Here is a 12,357-nt window from a genome sequence, read left to right as displayed (position 1 = left end):
ACTCACTTAACTTCTCTATACATCAGGCTCCCATTTGTGAAATGGAGCTAACATTGATTCAACCTACCCATGAATTTCCAGGAGAAGGTGAGCTAGAGGCAGCAGATGCACTTTGAAAGGGCTACGAAGCACTCTATGGCTATAAAGTAGAGCATGACAATCACCCTGCCCCCGAAACCAGTGTTATAATAAGGCTTTATTATAATATTATTATTATGATTCAGAAGACTGTAAAACATAGGTTAAATCCAGGCAGTAAAGATGGCTAGGATATTAATTTTAAAATTTGGGGATTACTTAAGCTTCTCTCTCCTCCCCACTGTCTCTCTACCATGAAGGTCCTTTGTGAAGCAGAACTCTATCATTTCCCGTTTTATGGTGGAGCTTATAATTATGCAAAACACTCCTCACTCATTTGTCCTACATTGATAGGCAGACCACACTTTTTATTTATTTATTTATTTATTTATTTTGAGGAAGATTCGCCCTGAGCTAACATCTGCCAATCCTCCTCTTTTTGCTGAGGAAGACTGGCCCTGGGCTAACATCCGTGCCCATCTTCCTCTACTTTATATGGGACGCCGCCACAGCATGGCTTGACAAGCGGTGCATCGGTGCGCGCCTGGGATCCAAACTGGCGAACCCCAGGCCGTCGCAGCAGAGTGTGCGCACTTAACCGCTTGCACCACCGGGCCGGCCCCCAGACCACACTTTTAACAAAAACATATCAGTCTTACTAAATAGCAACAGAAGTTTCAACATATAGGACCTTAAACCAGACGATGAACCCCAGGATTATTATTTCCCTACTCTTCATTATAAATCAAGTCAAAGCATGGAACAGAAATCCTACCTCTAGAAAGCACTGAGTGTTTGTTAACGTTCATATTAAATGAAATTACAAATTTTATAAGTGGTATACATCTTCTTTGTACCTGAAGACTCTCCTGGAATCAAAGTGAAATCAAGTAGGTCAGAAAGAAGTTCAACCCCTTTACCTGAAGGCTCCCTATCTGAGCTTGGAAGAAATAAACGAGTTTCCCATTTTGGCTGCCCACGAGATGAGAGTCAGAAAGAATGTTTAACAGGAAAACTCACAATTGAACTATTCTTCCCACACCTGCTTACATGCAATAAATGAAGAAAAAGTCTTGGCAGACTGGACCAATTTTTATCATTCCGTTTCTGCAAGCAACAGCAGGTGAGTGGCACTGATGTACCATAATGCATTAATAACATATTCAAAGCATGTATCAAGCCTCAGACTGGAGAAACAAAGTGTAAAGGGCACAGGATAATCTTCTGACCTCTTATCTTTCATTGGTGGACCCTTGGCAGATTCTTCCACATCTTGTCGCTTTGCAAATGGAACCGGAAGGAACTTGTTTGGGTTGGATCCAACATGTCTCAGAGACATCCCAGTTCTCCTGGCCATCATGTCATCTTTTTGTGAATCATACAACTTTCGTTGGCCTTTCAGTCCACTGCCACTCCAGGCATGAGCTGTCATCTTCTCCGAGCTCTCTTCTTTCCCCGAAGCCTCCCATTCAGAGGCTAGAGGACACGAACTAGGGCAACATTCAGTCCAGCCAGTCAAAGGGCACTTATTGCTAAAGATATTTTCAGTAGCGTCACGCACTGGCGTTAACTCAAGACAGAAGAAGCCAACGTCCATGGAGGCAGCAGCACAGAGCAACTGAGTATTAATACCCTGGACCTCCATCATGCAACTGGTACTTACACAGGAATGGATTTCCTTTATGATTTTCGTGATTCCTGAGGATGAAATTTGGCCAGCACCCAACCACATGCAAAGGCTAAAATCTCTACGAGGAGGGAGCACTGAAAGCAGAACTCTGACCCCAGGATGGGTGCATTCCTTTAAGTGATTTAACTCCACGCCACATCAGTCATCAAGTGCATACTGTGGCTCTAAGCTGTTTTTTGGGGAACACAACAGCCACACACAGCAGAGGTAGCACACCCTGGAACGCAGGCAAGGTGCTCACAGTGGCTGGCTGCTCTCCTCGGATCTCTCAGCCTTTGGCGGCATCTCAGAATCTCTTTGAGCAACTCCTTCATTCTCTTCTTTGCCATCCTGTGGCAGCTGTTTGCATGTAACTAAAGCCAGAGAGGACAGCTTTACTACTTGGAAAGAATTCACACCAGAGGCTTTGACCCCACCTTCACCTCTTGCGGAGGGAGGAAACGTTCCTCCTCACCTTCTTCTGTCCTCCTTGGGCACTCGCCCAAACTGCAGACGTGTTCCTCCTGGGACTCCAGCACAGGAGCCAGCTGTGAGACCCTTTTGCAATAGTCATGTATGCCAGAAGTCACTACTCTGTTGATAATCAAGCAGGATTGGCGGCAAGAGAGAAGAGGAAAAGAGTTATGAAAAGAGACAATGAAAGTCGTTGAGACAGAAAGACTGAGAGATTTTGGTTGCTCTTCAGAGAACTGGTTAGTAAGATACAAGTTAGTAAGAATGACATACTCAGATTGAGATCATGGAATCTGAACTCTGGCAAACGCCTGAGAAAAGTCAAAGAAGGCTGGCATCACTCTGTCACCATGGGGCTGAGTGATGGCCCCCTCAGTAGTCAAGGACTCAATGATGCATTTCTTACTAATTTCTTACTCCCACCTCCTCCACCCCAGTCCCTGTCAGCCTCTGAAACCCTACCCGTGTATTGCTGGGGTACTAGGGTTATTAGTATCTATAGTCTGCTCTCCTCTATGGTGTCACTCACAGCATGGAACCAAAGAAACTTCTCTGTATGTCATGGACCATCCATGTTTCCTTTGGATTTCAAGAACAAAGTATGGAGGAGAACGTCTTGAGCATTTCCTCCTGCCATGGAGAGCTTTACTTTGCTCCCACCATATAGGTGGAATGGAGGTTCCTGGGAGAATCTAGAATCCACTCTAAAATTATTTACATAATTTTAGAAAGTAGGGGAGGGAGGAGACCTTTACTTTTTTGTGTCTACTTAGATGTCCAAAATTTGAACTTATAATACTAATAATGATTTTTTCCTCCCTCTGTGGGATAGGCAAGAGGGAGGTTACAGATAAACCTGATTTTTATCAATATATCTTTAGAAGAAACACTAGGAATATCATTAAAACATTCCATCTAGTTCATTTAGTATTTCCAACTAATAAAATAGTGCTTAACACAGCCGAGGGAAAAAGGGTCATTTGCTAAGATTATTGGCATTCCCAGGCAGTGATTCTGTTGACAACAGAATCAAAATGGATGCCTGCCATTTAACTTCACACACGTGCTTCCCCCCAGGGTGACCTGCTAACATTACTTCTCTGCTAACCAGCTAAAGAGCCTGTTTAAACTATGTCATCTCTGGAGGTTTCTTTATCGTGCTTCAGCAAACTCTAAAAGCAGCACTGACTCCCATGCAGATCTCCTTGCCCATGTATGGTGAAAAATACCTGAGGTCATTTTGTGGATTAAGCATTTGGTCTTCCTCTAAACCAGATGTGGCTGCCGAGGCAGGGGACACGGCGTAAGGTTGAATCTTGCTGCCATGACTGATGACTTCTGCATCCTCCCTAGGCCCGGCCTTGCCAATGCTTAGCCGCTTCCATTTCTGCTGATCTATCTCTGTTACTGGTCCAAAGTGCACAAACTTCTGCCTGGGGCTGGCAGCTTTCTTATAGGCCCTTGCTTTGCGGCTGGCAAAGTCATCACGGATGGCAGTTTCTGCTTTAATTTCTGGGGAAGGCTCAGGGGCACAGACACGCTCAACACCTTCATCCCTAGTCAGAACCAGAAATAAGTTCCAAAGGTTTCTAAGGCAAGTACAAATCAACAGGAGGTTTTCTTTTTTTTTTTTTTCTTTATATATTAGATATATGAGAAATAATTCTATGGCTGGAGTAGAATTGCTTTTCCATTAATCAATCAAATGAAGAAATGATCATTGTCTTGCCTAGATAAATATTGCTTTAATCTTCTATAGCTTTTAAAATATCACTTTTAACATCATAAATGATGGCATAAGAAAATCTTAGGTACTAAATAATAATTCATATTATTTAAAAATCAAGTTTGAATTCCTTACAATAAATAAGCCTATCAAAATAATCATTCATAATAAGTGGGTTGAATTAAAAAGGATGTTTTCCATTCATGTGGCTTACAATTTTAGTATTAATAAGTTTCAAATTATGAAAAATATGCTCTGTGTTTTGAGAGGTATTTTTTCTGGTCATGAAAATAAAAAATGATAGAAGGGAAGCATTTGATTCCTTCAAAGTTAAATAATACCACTGCCAGGCGAAAACATGACACACCTCGTCTTTCCTGACACTTTCAGTCTCTCCCATGTCTCCAAGTCGGCTTCTGTTATTTTGGAGACTCCAACAAAGCTTGGGGCCTCGCGGTGAGGGGCGAGGCTGCCCTGAATTCTCCGCTGCGCCAGGTCATCCTTGTAAAGATCTGGCACCTTCCTGAGTCCCTCTTCTGCAGAATCACTCTCCTGAGCCCGCGTAATACAGGTCACCATTGACTTCACCTCTTCTTTTTGGCCCTGGTTTCTGTCAGTTTGATCCAGGCCCCACATCATCGGAAAAATCAGGTTCAAGGAAGGGGAGCAGACAAACGGAATGTCAAGCATGGAAATTCAGAGGCTGAGGACAGAACAAAATGATGGAAGCACCTTCCCCTTTCTCAAAAATATGGGATCAATTGGAGCCTCAATTACTTTAGTCTATTCTACCCTTTTGACACTATAATGAGACGGAGTTTTTCCACCAGATGACAGTCTCTAGTTTAGTTTAGGAAGAGAAGCCAGGGCTCGCTGAAAGACTGTTAAGAATGGTAATGAGATTTCGGTTTGACAGTAATGATGCCCAATTCCCACACTATTCAAGTTACTATAATGAATTCAAGTTTTCTGACTGAATCCCTGAGCCCTCTTGGAATGTCTTTTACTGCACCAGTAAAATGTTAGTAACGAGCTCAGCATGATCCAAGTTCTAGGATTAGTTTGGAGATAGCTGGAACGTTGTTCACATATTAAACATCTCGACTATAAGCCCCTGTACTGCCAGAAAGTACATTTAAGTCACTTCTGACCAGAAAGTTTCAATGTTCAAACTCAGTCTCTGCTTCCTGATAGCATGAGTTAGGTTTGGCTAATGTAAACTTGAAGAACAAACACAGGGTATCCTCTTTACCTGGACCCACAGAGTCAACACCCATTTATTTCATGTGTTAATAACTGCTCACCTTTATTGATGCTAAAACTGATATTTTCAATTGTTCTCCTAAGAAGTGAACATTAAATAGCTAATGTTGACAATATTGTAATTTAAACCAAAGCTGTGGCATTTATATGTATAAACATTCTATCACATTAAAAGTCAATTCCTAACTAAATATGCTTCTTGAGATAGAAAATCTCAAAAATATACATAAATAGTGCTATTTACTTTTTCAAAATACATCATCCAAGCCAGAAAACCAAGAGGTATTCTTTTGTTACCTGGATGACTTGGTGTATTTGCAGAGCCTATGCAAAGAGGAATGCTACAGAATCTTCTATTTACTTTTAATTTGGGGAAGGGGACCAAAGAAGGGGATTGCAAAGAGCCATCAGGGATCCTCCTTTTTTTAATCAGTTCTTTGATGCTCCCTAAAGGGGTCATGGGCTGTCCCAGATGCAGAGCTGTGTTCCCAAACAGAGTCAGGTGGCAACAGACAAATGAAGCTGGAACTATCAGGAATTAAAATTGCATGGAGGAGAAGGGGAAAAAAAGAGATACAAAAGCTGCTCCTTTTCCTAACTCAAGTTGCTGATCCCCATCAATATGCCTTGATGCTAGTCAGTTATCCAGAAGTCTTTGTTTCACTTACAATAACCGATCCCTCCCACAGGCCCTCCAAGAATGAGCCTCCTGAAGCTATAATGCGTCCTATAAAAAAGGTGTAGCAGGTCTTCTGTGCTTTAATCCTTGTTCTACATCTGGGGGTCTTTCATATGTTTTGTATCTGGTACTTCCAAAAAGAGAAAAAATAAAACCAAAACCACACACTAACTACTCCACTGAGCTCATTGACTCTGCCCAAAAAACTATTTTAATTGTGTAAAACAGTTGAGATATTTATATTCTTAGTTCAACAGACTTGCAAACCTCTTAAAGGATAGGCAAAAAGATGGCAATTAAATAATAAAGATGTGAACTCTAACTGATTCTGATATAAGGAAAAAATACAAGAATGATGAAGTCTGCACGATGAAATTTAACAAGCTGACAGCTTAAATGAAATCATATCCCTCTTAGGATAAAAATCACTGGCCAGTCCCATTTCACTACAATTTCCCTTTCCCAAATTAAGAGGATAGAAGAGAAGTTGGGAGAAGGAAACTCATTTAAAAACAATTTCCATGATAGAACAAATAGAAGTGTATTATATTTTATATGTTTGAGAAGTTTTTTTAATGAGAAATATCCATCATCAAATGTCTACATGATCTTGCTGGTATGAGAGAAGAAAGAGCAAGCCTCATTTTCTTCCTTTCCAATATCTAAAGGAGCTAATAAGAGAAAAGAGCTTATAGCTAAGGAATAACTATGACTTCTGCCTCCTATGAATGGACTAGAGCAGTCTTGAGAGGTGGCTGTTCCCTGATAGGCAATGGCACATGTCTATTTGTGCCAATAATGCCCATCTATGACACCAGCACCCATCTGTGGTGATGTGCCCAGATATAGCACATCTGCACATGAGAGCTCAATATTTATTTGGCAAATTGCACCCTATTTTGGACATGGCCGTTCTACTCTCTGCCATCTGCACTTAGGGAAGATTGGATATCTGGAGTTCTACTTCAAAATAAATCACCCTTAGCAATTATATGTAATTAGGGCAGGAAAGAGAGGCATGGGGGGCTATAATACAAATCACCTTTGCTTAATTATGTTCTCTATCTCTTTCATACATACACATACACATACACACAGTGCAGACCTTTTATGTTCTAGACTTTTCTTTTCTGAGATTCCCTTTGAGAGTTGTTTGCTGCCATCTGATCTCTCTGCCTCTTTCTTTCGGTAAGGCCCGTAGAGGAGTTGATGCAATGGTACCATTGGCTTGGTCTGGTTCATCCTTGCTCTCCTTGCAGCAAAGTCATCTTTCTCAAGATCAGGCAGTCGACGTGCAGCTTCATCTTCTGACTCCGAATCTTTGCCATGTTGATGGGCCAGGAAAGGGTTTTCTTTGCAAAGGATAATATCGCAAACAGCTTCCTTCTCATTGCTTAATTGCTTTTGACTGATAGAGCAAAATTAAATGGAACTCCACATGTGATCAGACCAAAAAAAAACCTTAAATCCCCATCTCCAGACAGACAACTGCGTTGTTAGTGAAAGGTCTTCTCAATATCATTAGTTCAGATGACATCTGTTTACTATTTTAGTCCAGAGTTGCACCAAAGTTAGGGCAGGTTTCAAAACTCTGAATTTAGCCAGCTACTAGCAATACTAAAAATTCATTTAATTTACAGGACCCCATCAGTATCAGAAAGGCAGGATCCTAAATGGCTCTGAAAGTGACAATCCAAATTCTTTTCATGAAACTGGGAAAAGTAGGCATCTTTTTGTTGTTCTTTTTTCTTTAGCACATTAGCAACACACCCAATAGGTACTCAGTTTGTTTTTGACTGACAGGACAAAAATTGGAGCCACCAAGAAACTGACCTGAGGGAAAGTTAATGAATGCAGCTAGGTGACAGCACACCTAGAATGTGTACCAGATTGCAAAGTGTAAGGAAGGTGTTCTGCAGAGCTGAGCTAACCTGAAACATCTGGAATAGTTTATGACCATTCACAGGAGGGACCCAAGGCATAAAAGCTTACCTTGCCCTGCACCCTCCCCTCAGCAACCCTTTCTTCCATCTTCTACTCCCATGACTCTCTCCCTCCCAGCTCTTTTTCTTTGTCATATGCTAGATATCAAGTAAATTGTCATAAGAAATTTTGCCAAAAATGGCTTAAAAATTATTACTTTGGGCTATTTCCCTCTTCAAAGAGATCTAGAAGGCCCCAAACTTTAAACTCCTAGAGGAATGCAGTTTAATGGTGGAATACCAGGACTTTTTTGCTTTGTTTTGTTTTTTGTTTTTGTTCAGGGTGGGTGGGGTAGGAACACCATTGGTTGTGTCTATCTGGTATTCAAACAAACTCCTCCCCACTCCCACTCATAAGATCAGCCTTGCTTCTAAGTAATAATAAAATGTTAAAACTTTAAAAAAAATCATTTATTATCTTTTCAGTTCATAAAGAGGATAAGTAAATAAAATATCTTGACTTCTAAAAAAAGTTCACCTACTTTGTATCTGACTTCTGAGAGAGGATTAAGAGCAAATTCTTCATCATCCAAGGACAACTCATCTCAGAAATGAAGACAAAAGGCAGTAGCCTGGCTAAGAGTAAAATGAGCAATGAAACTCTGTACTCTGGGTCGACCAGATGGCCCACTGTTTGTTGCTCTGCCCTATACTACTGTAAAGGAAGCTATCACTTGAAGGCTATGACAGGCCCTCGCTCCATCTGACTTTGGAAAATCAAAACACCATTAGTCATGCCCAGAAAACTCCTTCTCACTGCTGACCATTGTTCTCAATAAAATTGTAAAACCCAGAATGTAGAGGTGGTTGGTGGTGCTTTGCTCCTTGAATAAATTTATTTCTTAAAATATGAAATTCTGCCCTTTGAGTTGCACACTCAACTCTCAGTCTCCTGCCTGGCCACCCCTGGACTGTGCTCACTCTCCTCCCTGCCTCCTTAGCCAACGTGTCTGGCAAATACCAACTGGTGTTGGTTGACTGTAGCCATAAAGAATGGTCAGTGGGAAATGACAGGCCATCGAATTAATCTCTTCAAAAAGGCATTTTTTAAAAAGCACATTGATGATGACAAAGAAGGTGACAAACGATTACTCTAAGCACGCTATGTGGTAGAATTCCTTCCAGTGTTAATTCATTTAACCCTAATATGAACCCTGCAATGTTAGTGTTATTAGCATCCTCATTTTATAGAGTGGAAACTGAGATTAGATTAAGAAATTCATCCAAGGTCAAAGCTCCACTGCTTAAGTTAAAATTCAAACCCAGGCAGTCTGGCTCCAGAGGTCCTGTTCTTAACCACTGTGCTATTCATTAAACAAAAGGCAAGGCCAGGAACAGTTTTGAAAGCAGAGCATCATACAAAAAATAAGGCATTATCATTACTATAGAAGTAGGAGAAAGAGAAGTATTTTGGTTACTAAATAAAGAGATCCTGTGAGTTGTGCTTAGAATGGAGTTGTGATTTGCATTGTCGGTTACAGACAGCAATGTTCAGCCAGGATTAATGACAGCAGAATGCTAACTAATCTTACCTCACAATGCTTGCACAGCGCTTTACAGTTTACAAAGCCCTTTCAAACTCATTATCTCATCTCAGCTGATCCGACTACAATTCCAGTATGAGAGCAGACCTCTAGCTTGAACATCTTAAGTCCAAAAGCATCACTCTTTCCATTTTTTTGACAAGGGGTCCTGGGTTTCAATCTCCTGCAATTCAGGCAAAATTCTTTGAGATAACAAAATATGCATTTATGCAAATGGCCATGCCAATTTGTGATGCCAATTTGTGCAGGGAGAATCTGGTGCCTTATGTATCATGTGAGCCCAGCCAGGCTACAAATTCCCTGGGGTGTTTCTTTTTAGGCTAAATGCCCAGCATGGCAGGACTCTTTCAAAGTGATCTCAATTTACATATGGAGTGAAAAAAAAAGGGGGTGAAGAAAGCTTTCTGTATCATTGGCCATTTAAAGCCACTCCCTACCCACTTGAAAACTGGTCACAGTGACTGATTTTCCACCAACTGCTTAAATCTTGTAAATTCATAAGGCAAACTCAGAGAAAGAAAAACAATAATGACACAAATTCTGGGCTGGCACTGTTGGCCAAGAAGTAATAAATAATAATGTATAAGGCAGATTGTGTTCACAGGTGTCTAGCTACCAAAATATTTAAATGACTTTTTATAATGTGCTTTTCTTTTTCCCTTGAAGGACCTTAGGGGTAGTCTATTGTGAAGCTTCAGGATATTTTATTTTATTTTTCAATAATTACAACTCTCTGAGCAGCTGGTACATTCCAGATACACTCCTTTCTTGACAACCCTGCAAGACAGGAATTATGATACCCACTTTGCAGAGGAGAAGGTTGAGGTTTCTAGTTCCAGTCACCTGAACTTAGGTAAATTAAGTAAATTTAAGAGGTAGACCCAGTTGTCTGGCTTGATGTTTATGGGGAGGTTTGACACGTTTATTTTCTCTAAGTCATTCATGGATGAGTTGCTTTGGGAAGAAGAAGTTAGTCTGTGGGCACAGCTCACTGTTTCACTTAGAAGGAATACAGTCCAATACAAAATGAGAAATACCAACCATGGCCTCCAACCTGGCAACCCTGTCCAGCCTCATCTAAAACAAGTAAGACTATCTTTGTAGGAGAGATGATGGGCTCGAAGCAGGTGAGGGCAAAGGAAAAGCTCTTGTCTCAGTGTTTCTAAGGCTTATATATTTCAAAGTGAATGAGATAATGATTTAAACTAAGGAAGAGCTAGCATTTCCTTTCACCTCCTTTTACTTGGCAACACACAAGCAACCAGCTCAGACTGGCAATCAGTTTGTTCTATTGAAAGAAACTGGGCTCTCCAGAAAAGCCTGTTAGACCTCCTGGGAATGTCATGGGCAACATCAGAAATCTCCCTGTTCACCCAGTGTCCAAACAGGGCAGCTACATCCAGAGTCACAAAGGTTCATGCAAGTTATGTGTCTGCCTGGGCCCTGATCCCCAAGAATCTCTTCAGCAACAATCCGTGACTCAGGCGTCTGCTAAGGAGAGATGCAGAGGAATACGTGTCTGGCACTTAGCTGCATCTGGTCTTCCTCTAAAGGTACCTAAAATGTCTATTGTTCCTCAGAGGTTTTTTTCCCTCTGTAATTAATTACTATGTCGCTGAGAAGACCCACAGGCTAGCAGAAAAGACTGAGTGCTGAAACATATGAAAACAGTTAGCAAAGTAGTCCAATCACGTGAAACCTATAATTCAGTTAAAAAAAAAAGTTTACTTCTCCAATGGGAAACACCAAGCCAGAGAACTCAAATCTCCATGGCATTTTAATTCAGGGGAAGTGAATCTTAGTTCTTATTTTATCCTCTTAAAAACAGAAATCTTGGCTTCTGTGGCAGGGTCTCACATTTTGGAGTAATTAAGCTAACTTAATCATAAAACTAAAATAGTAAGAAAAAGTAGTTTATATACGTTTTACTTCAAAGGCAACTCTAATAAATATTAAACTCCACACATTTATTAAGAAGCCCTACCTTGTGTCCCTTGATGCTAAGATACCTCCTCATATATTGTTTGACAGGAAGCTTGGGATTTCTAGGCTTCTAAACTCAGTGAAAATGAAATAACATGCACCTTTGCTCCTTTTTATATATCGTATTAAAAATAATACATGGAGGTGTTTGAGAATATTTGGGAAACAGAAACAAAAAACAGCCTACAAAAGTAAAACCTTGTTCTTCATCTACATGCCTCCTTCCCTCGTCCATGATTCTATACTCTCACCCATCTCTACAAACAGACTTTTCCAGCTAAGAAATGGGCTACAGGAAGTAACTTAGGCCTCATGTTGGGTTCAGAGATGTGGTGGCCAGAATTCATCTGGAGGGCAAAGACAGAAGACTGAGGTTCAAATGCTTTAAGAGACATCAGCATATTTAAATGCTTTATGTTCTTATTTTCCAGACACCAAGAATCCTTTTCTTCTTTATGATATGCATTTCATTCCACTTAAGCTACTTTTTGCCACATTAAAAGCAGGATCTCAAATGTGGATAAACTTAGAATGACTCTTGACTCCACTGTGAGCTGCAAAAAGTAAGTGACAAAGACACAGACACGCCAGGCTGGTGGTATGGTATGTATAAAGCCTTTATGAGAGAGCTAGCAGCTGAAAAATCTGTCTAACAAATGAATTCAGGGTCTTTGGAGCAGCTGTGTCGCCTTGCTACTGGGGACATTCTCTGGGAATATGCATAGCTTTCCTGAACCCAATTTTAAATACAGAGTCAAAAGATCTAAGTGTGATGACATTAACTGACCTGCAAATTTCCGCTTAATGGAGCTAACTTGGATGAAATATGTAAAAATTAAGCCAGATAAGAAGAAATGTGGACGGGAGCAAAAATTACTAAATAAATATAATACTCATCAATCAGAATTACATTTGTAAACTAACCATGATTCTATGTTTGTCCGCAGGATGGGAGTTGT

The 12,357-nt window shown here is 40.6% G+C and overlaps 1 protein-coding gene across 12 annotated transcripts in view; it reads right to left on the bottom strand.

The window, feature by feature from the left end:
* LIMCH1 (LIM and calponin homology domains 1) overlaps positions 1-12,357 on the bottom strand; it is a 325,835-nt gene that overhangs the window by 63,674 nt on the left and 249,804 nt on the right. Inside the window, exons 10-15 of one of the 12 annotated variants that reach the window (XM_058546972.1) lie at positions 6,995-7,297; positions 4,315-4,557; positions 3,451-3,777; positions 2,223-2,341; positions 2,010-2,121; positions 1,308-1,568 (exon numbers count right to left, since the gene is read on the bottom strand). The exons of the other annotated variants lie outside the window; for them this stretch is intronic. Of the exons in view, the coding sequence (XP_058402955.1) occupies positions 1,308-1,568; positions 2,010-2,121; positions 2,223-2,341; positions 3,451-3,777; positions 4,315-4,557; positions 6,995-7,297 (1,365 nt within the window). The remainder of the gene's footprint in view (positions 1-1,307; positions 1,569-2,009; positions 2,122-2,222; positions 2,342-3,450; positions 3,778-4,314; positions 4,558-6,994; positions 7,298-12,357) is intronic. 12 annotated transcript variants of the gene reach the window in all.

The sequence above is a fragment of the Diceros bicornis genome, chromosome 8, assembly GCF_020826845.1.
Source record: "Diceros bicornis minor isolate mBicDic1 chromosome 8, mDicBic1.mat.cur, whole genome shotgun sequence".
Lineage (NCBI taxonomy): Eukaryota > Metazoa > Chordata > Mammalia > Perissodactyla > Rhinocerotidae > Diceros > Diceros bicornis.
Note: the sequence above shows the minus strand (reverse complement) of the source record. Positions and strands in the feature narration are given on the sequence as shown.